The sequence below is a fragment of the Amblyraja radiata genome, chromosome 14 (genome assembly GCF_010909765.2).
Source record: "Amblyraja radiata isolate CabotCenter1 chromosome 14, sAmbRad1.1.pri, whole genome shotgun sequence".
In the NCBI taxonomy this organism is placed as follows: domain Eukaryota; kingdom Metazoa; phylum Chordata; class Chondrichthyes; order Rajiformes; family Rajidae; genus Amblyraja; species Amblyraja radiata.
In genome coordinates, this window is record NC_045969.1 from 52,902,695 (window position 1) to 52,922,989 (window position 20,295).

The following is a 20,295-nucleotide window of genomic DNA, read 5'->3' on the forward strand; positions in this document are numbered from 1 at the left end:
ACCTGAAATTAAAGCATATAATTAGTTAGTTACCTAATTGTAGCTAATTTCAGACTTCAATTACTAGATCTAAACATCTATCCATTTCTTAATAAATGATTAACATTTTTAAATAGCCTAAATGTCCAAATAATATTCACAAATAATTCACAATAAAACATGATTTTTAAATCTCATTTACATTAATTTATAGGCCAAATGGAAGGAATTTAGTGTTTAATTGCTGTAAATAAATGCCCATTTAAATCAGCTTTCCAGTGGGTCCCTGTGGAACGCGCTGGTTTAGAACGTTCACATTGCGGTAGATTTGTGCCCCAAATGCCGAGAAAAATACTGCGCGATATAATGGGCCCAAATTGAGCTACTCGCAATATTAAACTTAGTATAAAGGGATCTTTAGAAGCCCTTTTTAATGTAAAAATATACAACCTAACTTCTGCTATTTGCTTTATGAGACCCTGCGGTTGCTGGCTGTCGCGGGTTTAGAGATTGATTTTTAAACTACTATAACTATTATTCAAGGCCTTTAAACCTAATAATAGCTTTTGCGACGGGGTCTTCCAGCGATTTTTCGTTAATAATTAACTAGGCTGAACATTTTAGATTGGAACAGCTTAGAGAAAATCGCGTTTTAAACCCGCCCCCTCTAAACGGCGCCAAAATCGCGCACACCCTCAGCAGCAGATCTTCAACGACGCTTCAGGTAGGCTTTGCAACATACCTACAATTTATGCTTAAGAATCCAGCATCTGCAGTTTCTTGTGTCTCAAAATTACTAGGTAATGTACTGTGTAATTTTATGTAAACTTGGAACCTTGAATCTTCTCTGTCACAAAGACAACCATTCTTCATGCTCAACACATCTCCTGCTTCTCAATTTTGTTTTATTATCTCTCTTATATTTCATTTCTTGCCATCCTTACATACTTTATATTTCAATTAATGTAAAACTCCATCCCAGGCAACTTCCTGATTAATCGCCTTTGAATTCTTTCCAGAGCAATCACTTTCTTCCAATAGTTACCAGAACTCCACACAATATTCCAGTTGTGGCCATAAAACTCAATGTTTTATTAAGTTGTACAGTAACCCCCTTGATCTTGCACCCTCTTCAATGAAGGCAAGTGTCCCTCAATCCTCCTTAACAACTCTTTCTGCAAGTGACAAGTTGCATTTGCTCTCATTTGATGCCTTCAGGATTTCATGGACATGTGCAACAAGATCCTTCTGGTTTACTTTATTATTGTCACATATACCAGGGTACACTGAAAAGTTTTTGTTTGTGTGTTATCCAATCAAAGAGAAGACTTTACACAATTACAATCAAGTGTCCACAGCGCACAGATAAAGAATAAAGGGTACAACATTCAGATAAAGTCTGGTTAAAGATAGTTCAAAGATCTCCAACGATGTAGATAGGAGTTCAGGACCGCACTCTAGCTGTGAGAGCACCGATATGCTGCCCAATAACAGCTTGGAGAAACTGTCCTTGAAACTGGAGGCATGCATTTTCAAATTTCTATGCCTCTTGCTGATGGGAGAGGGCTGAAGAGGGGTGAGACTGGTCCTTGATAATGTTGGCGGTCTTGCCGAGGCAGTGTGAGGTGTAATGAAGTCAATGGAAGGGAGGTTGTTTTATGTGATGGTCTGAGCTGCATCCACAATTCACTGCAATTTCTTGAGGTCTTGGATGGATTTGTTCCCAAACTATGCTTTAATGCATCCCGTTAAAATGCTTTCTACAACGCATCTGTTGTCACGCGGACATGCCAAACTTCTTAAGCCTTCTAAGGAAGTAGAGGCATCGGTGTGTTGGGTGGTCCAGGAGAAGTTCTTGGTGATATTTACTTCTAGGAATTTGAAGTTTTCAACCATCACTACTTCAGCGCTGTCATTACAAACTGGGGTGTGTGTACCACTTCACTTATTGATGTCAATTACTATCTCCTTTGTCTTGCTGACATTGAGAGAAAGGTTGTTGTCGCGACACCAGGTTCTCCAATCTCCTTCCTGTACTCCGTCATGATTATTTGATATCCGGCCCACAACGGTGGTGTCGTCTGTGAATTTGTAAATTGAATTATATGTGTACTTGGCTGCACAGTCATCAGTGTACAAGAAGGGGGCTGAGAACACATCCTTTGGAGCACCAGTGTTGAGGATTATTGTAGAGGATGATTTGTCCCTTTTCCTCACTGATTGGGGTCTGTTGGTCAGGAAGTCGAGGATCCAGTTGCAGAGGAGTGCTGACACTAAGTCCTGTGAGTTTGGTAATGAGCTTGGATGGGATAATGGTATTAAAGACAGAGCTTTAGTCTATGAATGGGAGTCTGGTGTAGGTGTCTCTCTTATCCAGGTGTTCCAGGGATGAGTGTAGGGCCAGGGAGATGGCATCATCCGTGGACCTGTTGTGATGGGCGGCGAACTGCAATGGGTCAAGGCTGCTTGGTAGACTGGATTGAATGCATTCTATAACATTCCGAACCTCCTCACCCTTCTGAGGAAGAAGAGGGATTGGTGTATTTTCATGGCCATTGCTTCGATGTGGCTGGTCCAGGACAAATTGCTGGTGATATTATATCTTTGGAACTTGAAGTTTTCAACCATCTCTACTTCGGCACCATCAATATGTGTGTGTGTACACATAGTTCCTATTGACGTAGCCAGGGACTCCATTCTGGCCAGTTGCTTTCCGTGGGTTCACCTGTAGGAAGGCTGATCCTACTTCTGCAACAGTGTCCATGGGAAGAGGCACACTCAAGTCTGTCAGGATGGATGTCATTGCGCTGTTGACCTTCTGCTCAAAGCAACCATAGAATGCATTTAGTTCATCAGAGAGGGCCACTCCATCACCGGTGATGTTGCTTGACTTTGTTTTGAAACCCTTTACATGGGCCACGGAACCGGGGGGGGCTGGGGGGCTGCACCCCGCCCACTTTTTTGGCTAGACATGCGTAGCCTATAGTTAACGCACTCAGTGTACAAGTACCACATACTTGTACACTGTGATGGATACACGCGGTCTGGGCAGTCGATCCATCCGTAGCCGGGGCGGTCGAAGCTCCCGCGTCGAGGCGATCAAAGCTCCTGCGGCTTGGAGTTCCCGAAGTCGGTCTCAAATCAGAGATCGCAAGCTCCACGATGTTGGAGCTGTGATGTCGATCCCTGGTAAGAGGATTGCAAGCTCCACGATGGTAAGTCCGCAGGCACCCGTGGCTGAAGCTCCCAAAGTCGGTCTCCAGCAAAGGCCGGCAACTCAATGTTAGGCCACAGTGCGGACGGAGATACGATACGGGAAAAAAATTGCAGTTTCCCCCAACCACCCTCCCTCCCCACCTTCACTGCCACACACATGAAACAAACTAAAATTTAATTTAGCTCTTATCTCTCATGTAGGCACTACATTATCTTAAAAATACTTCAAACAAAAAATATTGAAATCATACTTCTACGATGCACTAAAACATTATTTTAACACATCAAATTTCAAAAAGTCCTTACCCCTCCCGGACCCTCCCCCCAAGGTCGGTGATCGGTGATCGCTCAGCCACCCCACTTTCAAAAACGCTCCGCGGCCCCTGCGCTATCGTATTCAGGCCTTCCCACAGTTAATGGATGTCTGAGTAGTTATACTGGGACTCAAGTTAGTCCCAGTATTCTCTCTTGGCATCCCCGATGGGTTTGTGAAGATCATAGAAAGATTTCTTGTACCGCTCCAGATCGTTTGACATACGCAATGGTCTTGGCCGTCACGGTTCATCCATGGTTTCCAGTTGGGGCAGACTCGGATTGTCTTGTTCCGCACGTTCTCCTCTACAGACTTACTGATTTGGGAAATGATATGTAAAACTGATATGGGGATACCAAAAATGAATAACTAATTAACGATGACACAAGAAACTGCAAATGTTGGAATCTTGAGCCAAGAGCAAAGTACTGGTGGAACTCAACGAGTCAGGCAGCATCTGTGGAGGGAATGGCTAGGCGACATTTTCGGTCAGGACCACCTTCTTCAGACTGATGGAGTATGGGGAAGAAAGGTGGAAAAGAGAGCTGGTAGTGGGACAAATCCTGGCAAGTGATAGGTGGATACATGTGAGTGGAGGGTGATTAGCGGATAGGTGGGGTTAGTGTCAAAGATTAGAGGTAAAAAGAAGGCACAGGGGGTATCAGATAAGGAAAGGAGTGAAATCTAAAGCTGGAGGGAGGGATATGGGTGAAAGGGGAGAAGGGTGAAGGAACTCAACTAATTGATTACATTGGAAATACAAAAAATCTACTGTATTAAATTATTTTTGATTTCAATTAACAGGATTGTTACAAAAGGAAACGAAGAGATTTAATGGAAGTTACTACTTCCATCCCTCGCAGCTCCACGGGTAATGCAGTTATCACCGCCGGGCCTATTATCACCAGGAGTGAAAGTGGTAAGGTTTAAACAAGCAGCAAACAAATGTTAGCGAGCGTTCGGGTAAGTTCAGTTTCCCAAGCAATCGCAACATGTAAGCTGGAAATTCCTGCCGATCATAATAATACTTGAAGACTTTTTTTAATGGGACAGCCCTCATCATAGTCACTTTAGAAATTAGATAGATAGAAACATAGAAAATAGGTGCAGGAGTAGGCCATTCGGCCCTTCGAGCCTGCACCGCCATTCAATATGATCATGGCTGATCATCCAACTCAGTATCCTGCACCTGCCTTCTCTCCATACCCCCTGATCCCTTTAGCCACAAGGGCCACATCTAACTCCCTCTTAAATATAGCCAATGAACTGGCCTCAACTACCTTCTGTGACAGGGAGTTCCAGAGATTCACCACTCTCTGTGTGAAAAATGTTTTCCTCATCTCGGTCCTAAAGGATTTCCCCTTTATTCTTAAACTGTGACCCCTTGTCCAGTACTTCCCCAAATTCGGGAACAGTCTTCCTGCATCTAGCCTGTCCAACCCCTTAAGAATTTTGTAAGTTTCTATAAGATCCCCCCTCAATCTTCTAAATTCTAGCAAGTATAAGCTGAGTCTATCCAGTCTTTCTTCATATGAAAGTCCTGACATCCCAGGAATCAGTCTGGTGAACCTTCTCTGTACTCCCTCTATGGCAAGAATGTCTTTCCTCAGATTTGGAGACCAAAACTGTACACAATACTCCAGGTGTGGTCTCACCAAGGCCCTGTACAACTGCAGTAGAACCTCCCTGCTCCTATACTCAAATCCTTTTGCTATGAATGCTAACATACCATTCGCTTTCTTCACTGCCTGCTGCACCTGCATGCCTACTTTCAATGACTGGTGTACCATGACACCCAGGTCTCGTTGCATCTCCCCTTTTCCTAATCGGCCACCATTTACATAATAGTCTACTTTCCTGTTTTTGCCACCAAAGTGGATAACCTCACATGTATCCACATTATACTGCATCTGCCATGCATTTGCCTACTCACCCAGCCTATCCAAGTCACCTTGCAGCCTCCTAGCATCCTCCTCACAGCTAATACTATTGGATCTGATTTTCTATCTAAATGATTTTGAGGTTATGATCTTTGGTGATAGCTAATTAACGTTATTTCATATTGTACCACTCGTTTCTCAGTGATGCTTGTGTGTTCTAATAGCAGGATCTGCAGCCAGCCAAACATCTTACATTTATCTTCTTACACTTATTTATCCAAAGATCTACTGTGGGCTTTTTACTAGATGCTCCCCCATGAAACTGTTGAGAGATTACAGTCCGCTCTAAAGCGTAGATAGGACTTGTGTGGTGAACTAATCAGATTGAGGAATCTCCTATATTAAATGGATCAGAATGATGAAATTCTCAATCTCAAGGTCTCCCCTCAACCCCCAGCATTTTTGAGAATACAATCTAAATTTGTCTAACCACTCCTTGTAACTGCATGGCAGATGCAGTTTAATGTGGATAAATGTGAGGTTATCCACTTTGGTAACAAAAACAGGAAAGAAGATTATTATCTAAATGGTGTCAAGTTGGGAAAAGGGGAAGTACAACGGGATCTGGGGGTCGTTGTTCATCACTCAATGAAAGTAAGCATGCAGGTACAGCAGGCAGTGAGGAAAGCGAATGGCATGTTGGCCTTCATCACAAAAGGAGTTGAGTTTAGGAGCAAAGAGGTCCTTCTGCAATTGTACAGGGCCCTAGTGAGACCACATCTGGAGTATTGTGTACAGTTTTAGTCTCCAAATTTGAGAAAGGACATTCTTGCTATAATGCAGCGTAGGTTCACAAGGTTAATACCAAGATGGCGGGACTGTGATATGCTGAGAGAATGGAGCGGCTGGGCTTGTATATTCTGGAATTTAGAAGGATGAGAGGGAATCTTATTAAAACATATAAGATTATTAAGGGTTTGGACATGCTAGAGGCAGGAAACATGTTCCCGATGTTGGGGGAGTCCAGAACCAGGGGCCACAGCTTAAGAATAAGGGTAAGGCATTTAGAATGGAGATGAGGAAACACTTTTTTCACACAGAAAGTTGTGAGTCTGTGGAATTCTCTGCCTCAGAAGGCGGAGGAGGCCGGTTCTCTGGAAACTTTCAAGAGAGAGCTAGATAGGGCTCTTGAAGATAGTCAGGAGATATGGGGAGAAGGCAGAAACGGGATACAGATTGTGGATGATCAGCCATGATCACATTGAATGGCGGTGCTGGTTTGAAGGGCTGTATGGCCTACTCTTGCACCTATTGTCTATTGCAGGGGTTCCCAACCTTTTTTGTCCTGTTTACCCCTGGCAAGTTTAATAGCACATAACAATGTTATTTCACTTATTTATGAACAACTAATGATGAACATATACCGATATACCAGAACCAAACACAGTCATTCAATGAAAAAAAAAATGTACAAATCCAGATTCAACAGATTTACTCCCTGGGTAGGCTAAATTTACCCCAGGTTGGGAACCCTTGGTCTATTGTCTATTAACTAATATCCCCTAATCCCTTCTGGTAAACCGCAGCTGCTCCATAACCTGCACATCCATCCTGTAATGGGCTGACCAGAACTGCATGCAATACTCCAATTACAGCCTAGACAAAATCTGATGGAGTAGCATCATGACTTCCTGACTCTTACATTCAATGCCCGAATCAATGACAGCAAGCATACCATACACCTTCTTTACCACTTTATTTAGTTGCACTGCCACTTTCAGAGAGCTATGGACCTGGATCCTAAGATTCCTCTGTCAAATATCTTGCCATCAAGCGTATACCATTCCTTTACATTTAATCTCCCAAACTGCAACATCTCACACTTGCTCGGATTAAACTCCATCTGCTATTTCTCTGCCCATTTCTGCAGGTGAGCGATATCCCGCAGTTATCCTTGACAGTGATAGCCTTTCTCACCGTCCACAACTCCAGTAATCTTGGTGTCACCTGCGAACATACTAACCAGCCCATCTACATTCAGGAGTAATTTATATTCATTGATAGGTGATCGATTATTGAACTGCAGTATCACAATGGATGCTTCAATCTGGACATTTCCAGAAAATAATATGGATGTTCTTAAGTAAGATTACACTGATTACAAAAATTGTACATGCATTTTATTAAACGTAATATCAGACCTGGACAAATAAATAGCATTTGGTAGTTTTGGGGTAAAAATGACGCATCGCCTGGAGTCTGCAACCACCTAACCTAACATTTACTTCCATTAATATATCAAGTCATCTGCTCTTATAGATCCCATTAACTGCTGTACAAATCGTTAAGATTTTATAAATGTTTAGTTTGATATTGCTTTTCTTTTGTTACTGACAGATGACACAACAGCAAACAAATCACAAGTTGGTAAGTCTTGTTTTGATGCAAATTTTGGGCGAGAGCAATTGTCTGTGTGGTGTATTTTGAAAAGAATTTCTGGCCTGAAAATGTTGCTCTCTTTGTAGATATTCAGGAATTAACAGTTTGGACTGAAGACCATCATCTTTGACTTGAAACATTGACCTTATTTTTCTTTTGACAGATGCTGCATAACCTGCTAAGTGTTTAGAACACATTCTGTTCTCATTTCATTCTGACAGCACCTTCATTTTTTTATTTTCATGAGAACATTAATGTTTTGGTCAGATTTGAGTAGGTTTCAATTTCTGCACCTTTGTTGCAATCAAATTCGGAGGCTGTGTTCAGCCATCTCAATACGCCCCATTTTGACAGAATCTTTAAAAAGTGATTTTCTTGCCGCGATGTGTGTCACAGAGGTCCAGGTTTCAAAAAAGAAGTTGTTGATCTCCCAATGCCACAGGGAAACAGGAAATTAAACTGGCTACACAGTACCTTACATATTAAACTGAGAAAACTATTCTTGAGAACCTATTTCCTGATACGTCCATCCACACCCTGCAGATGGTCACAATCACAATCACAATAATACTTTATTAGCCAAGTATGTTTTGCAACATACGAGGAATTTCATTTGCCAAGTCAGTCATACAAATAAAAAGCAACGGAACACATAAAATACATTTTAACATAAACATCAACCATTGTGACTCCTCCACATTCCTCACTGTGATGGAAGGCGAAAAAAAGTTAAAATCTCTTCCCTTCTCTGCTCTTCCGCGGTCGGGGGCCTCGAGCTCTCCGTTGACGGGACGATCTTGATTCCCGTAGCCGATGGCGTTTGCCCTCCGCATCGGTGTGATCAGATCCTGCATCAGGGGATGTCAGCTCTCCCGCGTCGGCGATCTAACCCCGCGTCGAGGCTGGTCGAGCCCCTGCGACGTTGGAGCTTCCCGTCTCGGCCTCTCCCGAGACTGCGAGCTCTTGATGGTAAGTCCGCAGGCCGCAGTTGGAGCGATCCCAGGCAAGGGATCAGCTCCGATGTTAAGTCCATGCCCCGCGGTGGGGCTCAAGTCAGTCCGAAGAGGCCTCCAGCTCCATCGATGGTAGACCGCAGAGCGACCGGAGATGCGACCTGGAAAACAATCGCATCTCCGGCAAGGGAAGAGATTGAAAAAAGAAAACTTTCCCCCGATCCCCACCCCCTCCCCCTCCCCCCACATAAAATAAACCGGAGAACATTTACACAAACTTTTAACACACACTAAAAAAAAAATGTAAAGATAAAAATAACAGACTGTTGGCGGGGCTGCCAATCGTGCAAAGCTCCTGGCGTCCCAATAGTAGAAGCAAATGAAGAGGAGGCAACCTTATCCTCAGCATCAACAGTACTCATGCCACACATTGATTAACAAGTTATGCTCTGCCTCTGGGATTCATTCTATTGACTTAAATCGAGTGAACTGCAAAGTCATGACCCCACTCTGTGGTGTTCATTTGGGTGAACTACTGACCGTTTTGCATGCTTCATACCAATGGGAGAGATGAATTTCTGACAAGTATGGTAGGTGAGGGTAATTTAATAAATGTAATTAATCTAAAAGTCTTTTGTTTAGGTAGCACTTAATGTATGGGGTAAAAAAAATAGCAGAACAGGGTTGAAAGATGGAAAACAGGAGATGTTAATCACAACTGCTTCCAGAGTCAGAAGAGGGAAGGTGGGCTTCCAAAAGGCTTATCGCTGCTGCCACTGTTGCTCACAGCTTATATTAACAAGTAGATTTTCAGAATCAGCGTGAAGATTACACTGAAATGGAAGGGATCATCATTATAAATGAGGAAGGGTGCAACAAACTGCAAAGGAGGCATTAAATAAAACTTGAAAAATGGAAAAAGTTGATTAGTTTTATAACCTCCTTCTGGCAGGAAATGAAGGAAGCTGGAAAGTAACACATAAAGTAGCAAAGGAGCAAAGAGGTTTAGGAATATAAATGTAATAATTACTCTATGTAACTGAACAAATGTGCGTCTGTATTGTGCAGCATGCATGTCTATGAAACAGAGAAAAACCAACTGAAGTACATCAATACAAGATAATCAAGAAGTATGGAAATCAATGGACATTTCTTTACTCAGGAAGAAATAACAAGTTGGGAGTTGCTTGTATTAGGAGTTTAAGGCGAATAATAAAGAAATACTTAAATAGGGTGGGGAAGGTAATTAGTTTGGTGGAAATGATCAAATATGAATGTATTTGTCATGACTGGGCTACATTTACAACTCTGCAATTTATTGTGGTCTTGGGCAGACCTGATCCCACATCAAGCTGTGATGCAATCTAGAACTAATTACGGAGATAATTCAAAGCAGTGACATGTGGGGGTGATTCACGCAGTTTTCATGGCCCGACTCACCATGTGTCTGACTATAAATCTGAGCAACATAGAAGCAGGAGACATTTTGCTCTCAGTCTCTCACTTTTCCAGAGGGATGCAAGATTATTTTATTACAGTGCGCAATTAAAATATCTCCCAGTCATAGAAACATAGAAACATAGAAAATAGGTGCAGGAGTAGGCCATTCGGCCCTTCGAGCCTGCACCGCCATTCCATATGATCATGGCTGATCATCCAACTCAGTATCTCATCCCTGCCTTCTCTCCATACCCCCTGATCCCTTTAGCCACAAGGGCCACATCTAACTCCCTGTTAAATATAGCCAATGAACTGGCCTCAACTACCTTCTGTGGCAGAGAATAGTAAGATTAAACGAGAACTTACCAGTTTGAAGTTTGATCGTTATTTTGTGAGGAGTAACGTTGAGGGATTACGTGAAGAACCCCGCCAGGACGCATGCGTGTCATTCTTCAAAGCAGCGGTGTGAAATCACAGATAACGGTAATGACTAAACATAGTAAGATTAGAGAAGAGATACCAGTTGAGTATATGATCAAGGGTGGGAGCGGAGGGCACGTAATCCCTCAACGTTACTCCTCACAAAATAACGATCAAACTTCAAACTGGTAAGTTCTCGTTTAATCTTACTATTTTACTTCGGAGTCACGTGAGTGACTACGTGAAGATTTTAAAGCTCTGTGATTTCATGCCGTGGAAACGAGTCCATGCATCACATCTGCCTTGATTATGGGGAGAATAGTGTTAACATCATTAGACATCAATACGATATTGAAAACCCAACGATAAATATATTAACACCAAATTATAGCCCCTATTTATGGGGTAAATTATATTACAGAACTTAAAATTGTTTCTGCAAATGTTCCAGGTTTAACGACTGGTTTGTTATAAAATCATTGGAAAGTTTTCTCCGTTGACCATCCTGCTGTCTTGAGGATTTGGTCCATAGGAACATCCAACTTCATAGCTGCCGATGTAGCGGCAGCCCTGGTGGAGTGAGATTTAAAATGCTAGTGTCTACTCCAGCCTTATTAGGACCTGTTTTAGCCATCTAGAGATGGTCTGGACTGTCACTGTTTTGAGTGGCTGTTTGTAGCTGATTAAAAGTGACATTTCTTTCCCTCTGATGATCTTAGTATACTCCATGTATAATAGTAAGTGTGTTACAATACAGAGACGATCATCTGTCGGGTATGCCCTGAATTCTGTTTTTAGGCCTGCTGACCCCTGTCTGTTCTGTTTGACTAATTAATTGAAGTGAAAAGTTAAATTTCCAGATGAAATAGTCATGTTGTCCAGCCTTAGGTTCTGTAGTGACTGGACGCTTTGTGCCGTGACCAAGGCCATCAGCATGACTGTTTCATAGTCAGTTTCTGTAGGGACAGAGCTGTAGCTGGAGACCAGTTTCTTAACATGGTCAGTAAATAATAATAATAATAATAATAATAATAATAAATACTTTATTGATCCCCTCAGGGAAATTCAGATGTCCAGAGGCCCCCAACCAACAAACCCACAGATTCAAAACGAACGCAGACAGAAAATACATAGAATACAATGTGGACACTACCTGAGAGCAATAAATACTTAAAAAGACCAATAATTAACAGTTAAAAATTAAAAATTGCAAAATGCATCCCCCTACAGCCTAGCGGTCCGAATTATAAAATCTAATGGCTGCAGGGGTGAAGGATCTCCTGAACCGCTCCATTCTACAGGGCAGGGAGAGGAGCCGGTTGTTGTTCCGAGTGCTCTTTTGACTCTCCAGAATTACATGGAGGGGATGCCCGGGGTTTTTCAGGATGACCTGCACCTTGTGCCTCATACGCCTCTCAAGCACATCCATCCCAGAGTCTACTCTCCCCTCCAGCACTGAGTTAGCTCGTTTAACCAGTTTGACCAGCTTCTTGTTGTTTTTTGCACTAATGCTGTTGCCCCAGCAGACAACAGCATAGAAAATAACACTTGCAACCACCGTGTTGTAAAACATGTGCAGCATTTCATTACACACATTGAAGGATTTGAGCCTTCTGAGGAAAATGAGTCTGCTCTGGCCTTTTTTGTAGAGGGAGTCAGAGTTGACAGACCAGTCCAGTTTGTTATCAAGGTGCACTCCAAGGTATTTATATGTCTGCACCACCTCAATGTCATCCCCTGCAGCGTTGACCGGCTGAAGGGGGAGATTGGACCTGCCAAAGTTAACAACCATCTCTTTAGTCTTAGTTGTGTTCAGGATGAGACAGTTCTCTTCACTCCAGGCACAAAAGGCACTGGTCAAGTTCCTGTATTCCTCCTCCTGCCCGTTCCTTACACATGCCACAATCGCTGTATCATCTGAATATTTCTGTACGTGGCATATGTCAGACTTATAGTTAAAGTCTGCTGTATACAGGGTGAAGAGGAACAGGGCCAGAACCGTTCCCTGTGGGGCTCCAACATTGCAATGCTCACATCCCATATTTGGGAGTACCTGATTCTTGGGGGATTAACATTAAAATGCCCCTCATGAGTTTGGTTACCAGGGTGTGTCCCAACAGAATGCCGCTCTGTTCCTTGCCACAGGTATGTTGACAGAGCACTTCTGGCGCAGTTGATGGCACTATGACTGAGCCTCTCATCGTAATGGAGGCTTGCCAGGAATTCCAGAACAGACGGGATGTTCATAGATCTGTGGGTGATCTTTCCTTTGTTACCGGATGGACCAGTAAATTAGGTCTATGATGGATGGTGATGCATGGTTCTAATACCATGTCTAGTATCACCGGGAACCATGGTTGAGTAGGCCAATCGGGTACTATCAAAATACCAGACGCAGAGTCTTGCTGTATTTTCCTTAATACCCGACTGATGAGGCAGAAAGGAGGGAATGCATAAATAAACAATTTCCCCCAATGCAGCGAAAATGCATCTGTTGCCGCTGCCCCAGGTCTGGTTCCCATGAAACATAATTTGATAACTGGTGATTGAGCCTGGATGCGAAAAGATCGATATCTGGTGTTCCATACCATGCTGTAATTTCAGCAAATACATTTTTATCCAACATCCATTCAGTGTTTTCATTGAATTTGCGTGACCTGGTGTCTGCCACTAAATTTAGTTTACCTGGTAAGTAGGTAGCTGATATCCAAATATCTCTCTGGATACACCATTGCCAAATTGTGTTGGCCAGATTGTCACATGATGTCGATTTGTTACAGCTGGAGATGGAATTGGTAGCACCCCAACCAAGTGTACTGGCATCAGTTTGTAGTACCATAGACGGGTTGATGATAATTATTGGATTGGAACAATACCTGATGTTATGTTCCCACCATTTTAGTTCCATTATGGCCTCTGTTGGTAGCTTCATTGGTCTGTCAAAATGGCCACCATTAATTTTGAGTGCTCTTATTTTTGCTCTCTGTAAATTTCGATAGTGTAAAGGTCCGAATTGAGTGGCTGGAAATGCAGCCACTATCTTCCCAATTATTCTAGCTACCAGTCTAATGGATGGTTTGGTGATGTCAATGATTTCGCTACAAGCCTCTATTAAGGCTGTAACCTTTTCTTTCGACAAAGTCACTGACATGAGAACTGAGTTAATGGTGAACCCCACATAATCCATTTTTGTTGAAGGCGTTAATTTAGACTTAACTGGATGGATGATAAACCCCAGTTTTTCAAACAATTGTTTTGTGGCTGTTACCGCTTGTTTAGCCAATTCCAAAGTTTTGCCAACAATAAGTATGTCATCTAAATATGCCATTACCATGTGTTTTTGTTTCCGCAGTAACGCTAGGGCTGGTTTCAAAATTTTTGTGAACAGCCTGGGGGCTGATGTTAGACCACTAGGTAGTGCCCTGTATTTCATTGCTGACCCATCCAGTTGAATTTTAAATAACATCTGTGGTCACCTCTTGTGGGTACTGTATAGTAAGCATCTTTTAAAACGATGCTTGCCATGTAGTATGCTAGCCATGTAGTAGCCTTCGGAAATCAATTGCTTAGCAGTAACTTGAAATGAATATATTGTACAAACGTATTCAAAGTAGTCAAATCGATGATGATGCGGCAACCACCATCTTTCTTGTTTTTTATAAAGATGTTGGACACGAATTCCTGTGATTCGTGTTGGGTTTTCTCAATTACTCCTTTTTTATATAGCCGCTGTAATTCAGCATGTGCTTTAGATTTTTCTATGCCTGTGAGCACGAACATTCGGTTCGGTACATGCTGAACTGGAGGGTTATGTTTTTGTATAAATTCTATGGTATAACCCTGGATAATGCTTAGAATATAAGTGTCGGTAGTTAACTTATTCCATGCATCCAAATAATATCGTAATCTCCCACTCATGTGACTCCGAAGTAAAATTCCACAGATTCACCACTCTCTGTGTAATAAATAATTTTCTCATCTCGGTCCTAAAAGACTTCCCTCTTATCCTTAAACTGTGACCCCTAGTTCTGGACTTCCCCAACATCGGGAATAATCTTCCTGCATCTAGCCTGTCCAACCCCTTAAGAATTTTGTAAGTTTCTATATGATCCCCCCTCAATCTTCTGAATTCCAGCGTGTACAAGCCGAGTCTATCCAGTCTTTCTTCATATGAAAGTCCTGCCATCCCAGGAATCAGTCTGGTGAACCTTCTCTGTACTCCCTCTATGGCAAGAATGTCTTTCCTCAGATTAGGAGACCAAAACTGTACGCAATACTCCAGGTGTGGTCTCACCAAGACCCTTAGTAGTAGAACCTCCCTGCTCTTATACTCAAATCCTTTTGCTATGAATGCTAACATACCATTTGCTTTCTTCACTGCCTGCTGCACCTGCATTCCTACTTTCAATGACTGGTGTACCATGACACCCAGGTCTCGTTGCATCTCCCCTTTTCCTAATCGGCCACCATTCAGATAATAGTCTACTTTTCTGTTTTTTACTCTACGTCCACCTCCAAGTCAAATTAGTGTAAACTATAAAGTATAAGGTTGTGTTTTTAAAACAGTAGAATGGCCTTAAAACTGAAGTAGAATCCTAGTTTAGGTTTATTATTGTCATATGTAACAAGGTACGGTGAAAAGCTTTGTTTGCATGCTGTCCAATCAGATCAGATAACACTGTACATACTGTAAATGCAATCAAGTCAAACTCAAGTACAATAGATTTTGGATTTTAGAGATACAGTGTGGAAATGGGCCCATCAGCCCACCGACTCTAGGCAGACCAGATATCACCCCATCTACCAGCACTATCCTACACACTAGAGACAATTTAAAGAAGCTACAAACATGTACGTCATTGGACTAGGCACAATAGGTTGAGCAAAGGGGAAGATACAGTACCGAATATAGTTTTCAGTATTGTAGCACTTCAGTTCCATGGGCAAAATATGAAATCCACAGTGGGGTAGAAGTGAATCGGACAGTTCCCTTGCTTATGGTAGACCACATGATTCGGAAGCATGATTTTAGAAGGGAAGCAGCTGTTCCTGAGTCTGATGGTGCACGCTTTCAAGCTTCTGTATCCAGGGCCGGCGTTAAGCCGATTTGACCGATTGCTCCCAATTGGGCCCCGTGCCTAATGGGGGCCCCACACTAATGTTCAGTATTTCGTACGGAAATACGAATTCTCTTTGTTTAATAAATATTTTTTTAAATTCGCCATCCGGATTTTTTTTAAACGAACATGCATAACAACCGCTGCACGGCCATCATACACAAACGATTTGTTAACTAGTGCTGTTAGCACTTCTTAACGGTAAGTAGTTAACACCTTGTTATGCGAATGTCATGAATCTGCATCTATCCACATTCCTCAGTAAATGTTATAGTGTTTTGAACAAGTATTAATGACGCCGTGTTCAAAAGGGAACTGCAGATGCTGGAATATCGAAGGTACACAAAATTGCTGGGGAAACTCAGCGGGTGCAGCAGCATCTATGGAGCCAAGGAAATAGGCGACGTTTCGGGCTGAAACCCTTCTTCAGACTCATTTAATGACGCCGTGTTCCTTTGAATAAAATTCACGCGGCGTCATTAATACTTGTTTAAAACACAATTACATTACTGAGGAATGTAGATCGATGACACGTTGAGAATTTCATTTAACTCACCATCATGAGTGAGGGCCCCGGACCACGAGAAGGGGCTTCTTCCTGGTGTGCAGGTTAGTCATTCACCTACCGACCCACGTTGTGTCTCTCTGTGTTTTGCTCTCTTCCTCCCTCCCTCTTTCTCTCGCGCTCTCTCTCCCGCTCCCCGTCTCGTCTCTCTCTAGCTCTCCTACTCCCTCTCTATCACCCTGTCCCCTCAGCATTCCCGGAATCATTGATGTTTAGCGGTAGACAAAAATGCTGGAGAAACTCAGCTGGTGAGGCATTCGCCTGGCCCGCTGAGTTCCTCCAGCACTCTGCGTTTTTTGTTTGGCTCTGAAGTTGAAGGTGGCTCAGCGGGACGGGCAGCGGCTCTGGGGAGAGGGTTGTGTTTCTGGTCGAGACCCTTCTTCAGACAATCACAAGTTCTCTCACCGACGCGAGTTCAGTTCGGTCTGAAGAAGGGTCTTCTCTCCAGAGTCGCTGCGCTGCCTGTCTGCTGAGTTAATCCAGCTTTATGTCTATCTTCAATTTCAGAGAAATACAATTTCTCACGGGGAGCTTATAACATCTCTAAACCCCTCTGGGACCCTCTGAACACCTCTAAACCCCCTCTAGCCCCCCTATTCCCCTCTAAACAATTGTAAACACACCTGAACCCATCTGAAGCCCTCTAAACATCTCTAAACCGTTTAAACCCCCTAAGGCCGGCCATGCACGCACACACACAGACGCATACACACAAACACACACACTCAGTCACACAGACACAGAGACACAATCGCATACACTCATAAACACACACACACACACACACACACACACACACATTCAATCTTTCAAAGTGCCGCTCATTTTATTAGATGTGTGACACTTTCATATAGTTTTTCAAAATTTTAGTATATCAAGCATTTAATGTTTTTTTTGGTTAAAGACGAGCATACTACACGAAATATAAACATACATAAATTTTTACTTTTCTAGAGTAGGGGCCCCGCCATCAATTTTCTAATTGGGCCCCGCAATTCCTAGCACCGGCCCTGTCTGTATCTTCTGCCTGATGGGAGCAGGGAGAAGAAGGAATGACTGGGGCGGGACAAGCCTTTGATTATGTTGGGTGCTTTTCTGAGGCAGCATGAACTATAGATGGAGTCACGAGATTGATACCTGGGATGGCGGGACAGTCATATGAGGAAAGATTGAAAAGACTAGGCTTATATTCACTGGAGTTTAGAAAGATGAGGGGGGATCTTATAGAAACATATAAAATTATAAAAGGACTGGACAAGCTAGATGCAGGAAAAATGTTCCCAATGTTGGGCGAGTCCAGAACCAGGGGCCACAGTCTTAGAATAAAGGGGAGGTCATTTAAGACTGAGGTGAGAAAAAACATTTTCACCCAGAGAGTTGTGAATTTATGGAATTCCCTGCCACAGAGGGCAGTGGAGGCCAAGTCACTGAATGGATTTAAGAGAGAGTTAGATAGAGCTTTAGGGGCTAGTGTAGTCAAGGGATATGGGGAGAAGGCAGGCACGGATTATTGATAGGGGACGATCAGCCATGATCACAATGAATGGCGGTGCTGGCTCGAAGGGCCGAATAGCCTCCTCCTGCACATATTCTTGAATTTCGGAATTTCGGAATTTTTCGGATTTCCGAATGGAAGATTTTTAGCATAGATTAGGTAGGTAGCGCGGGCGGCTTGAAAAGTCTGGAGCGGCTGCCTCCTCCCCGGAGACCGGGGAATTATTATAAATCATTGCTTAAATATTAGTCAGTTAGTTTGGAGGGATTTTATGTGGGGGGGGGGGGTGAAGGGGGAAACTTTAACTCTTAGTCCCCTACCTGGTCGGGGAGCGGGCAATGCCTTACCGGGTCGCCGTGCAGTAAGCTCCAGAGCGCTGTGGCCACTGACTCCCAACATCGCGGAGCTGGGGACTGCGGGCGTCCGGCCGCGGGCGGCGCCGGTTGGAGCTCCGACCCCGGCAACTCTACCCCTGGCTGCGCGGCGCTCCAAATCCGCGGCCGGACGCCCGCAGCCCCAGCTCCACGATGTTGTGAGTCGGCGGCGTCGCAGCGCTGGGATACCAGCGGGGAGCGGGCAATGCCTTACCGGGTCGCCGTGCGGTAAGCACCGGAGCGCTGTGGCCGCCGACACACAACATCGCGGAGCTGGGTCTGCGGGCGTCCGGCCGCGGGCCGCGCTGGATTTGGAGCGCCGCGCAGCCAGGGGTAGAGTTGCCGGGGTCGGAGCTACAACCGGCGCCACCCGCGGCCGGACGCCCGCAGCCCCAGCTCCGCGATGTTGGGAGTCGGCGGCCACAGCGCTCCGGAGCTTACTGCACGGCGACCCGGTAAGGCATTGCCCGCTCCCCGCCTCTCCGACCAGGTAGGGGACTAAGAATTAAAGTTTCCCCCTTCCCACCCCCCCCCCCCCTTCACATAAAAGCCCTCCAAACTAACTGACTAACATTTAAGCAATGATTTACAGATGTTTAAGTGTCTCCCCGGTCTCCGGGGAGGAGGCAGCCGCTACAGTAGTACAGATCTGGGTTAACCGTGGGTCGTTTCGGGTCAAGTTTGGCGCCAAACGCGAGCTTTGGTGTGCAGACTACATCCTGGAAAAAATGTCCGGTTTTCGGAGCTTTTCGGTTTCCGGAACTCCGGATAAAAGGTTGTGCACCTGTAGTGGAAAATCTGGTGTGCTTGCTGGGCTGGGCTACATCTCCAACTCTCTACTATTTATTGTGGTCTTGGGCAGACCTGTTCCCAAATCAAGCTGTGATGCAATCTGACAGTATGTTTTCCAGGGTACATCTGTAGAAGGTTAAACATCACAATTTACTTTACTATTAGAATAGCAAATATTTTGAAAAATATTGAACAATTCTGACATGTTTTCAATTTTCTTTATAGGATACATGGGAAAATCTGCCTTTCATTTCAACTCTGCGACAAGTGCATTAGTTTCTGGAATTGTTATTCTCGGGGCGATGAGCATTTCCTTTTTTATCACGTCAGTCATTCTCAATAGGAAGCTGAAAACTGATCATGCTCGTTCTGGAATCCGAAACCCTGTTTTTAACTAGCTAGCTCGGAACACGTCTACTTTATCTACATAATGCAGCTGATATTATACGGCAATACATTATGAGATTTCCTTTACGAATCTAACTTAGGCTTATGATCTTTATCACAAAAATTAGCTCCCTAGAAGTCTACTAGAACTATTTGTAATTGTATTTACATTTCTCACCATAGTACAGTAGCAGATAAGAAAATGATTCCCCAAAAATATTAAGTTATATTTTGAAGGAAGTGTCTTATTTCTTTGGTAAGATCTGGATTGGGAAAGGATGAAAAGAGCATGTAGATCTGACTGCCTCACAACTCCAGCGACCCAGGTTTGTTCCTTATCTGACACTTGGTGCTGTCTCTGTGGAGTTTGCACGTTCTCCGCATGATGGCCTGGGTTTTCACTGGGTGCTCTGGTTTCCTTCCACATCCCAAAGATTAGTAAGTTAATTGGTTAATTACTACTGGGTTAGGTGGGTGGTAGGAGAATCAGAATGGAGTTGATGGGTTTGCGAGGGAAATAGGTTACAGGGAAATCCGTAGAGGGGTGAGACTGAATGCACATATGGGCATAGATTATTTGCCAGCACATTGGGAATGGGGAATCTGAGCATTAGCTTAGACTCAGACCCTCTTCGGCCATTATGAAATGTGAAATGATGGTAGTATTGGCTTGATGTAAGACTTGTAAATGAATACTAATACACATGTGGAAGGGAAAGTGGAAATAGAGAGTCCATCACAAACTTATTATATGTAAAGACTCTTGTGACTAAACTCATCAAGCAGAGGAATGCCAGTACAGGATTACTGAATAACTTTCCTATCAGGGACCTTGTTTCAGTATCATGCATTTCCAGGTCTTAAAAACATTTCTCTCTGCATCAGTGCAACTATCCTTCACCCACAACAGTGGCTCTTTTTGAGT

The 20,295-nt window shown here is 43.6% G+C and overlaps 1 protein-coding gene across 1 annotated transcript in view; it reads left to right on the forward strand.

The window, feature by feature from the left end:
• Window positions 1-19,386, forward strand: part of zpld1 (zona pellucida like domain containing 1) — a 41,769-nt gene extending 22,383 nt beyond the window's left edge. The window contains exons 8-10 of the mRNA XM_033033361.1: window positions 4,313-4,427; window positions 7,786-7,815; window positions 19,209-19,386. Coding sequence (XP_032889252.1) covers window positions 4,313-4,427; window positions 7,786-7,815; window positions 19,209-19,381 — 318 coding nt within the window. The 3' untranslated portion in view covers window positions 19,382-19,386. The remainder of the gene's footprint in view (window positions 1-4,312; window positions 4,428-7,785; window positions 7,816-19,208) is intronic.
• Window positions 19,387-20,295: the final 909 nt, after the last annotated feature.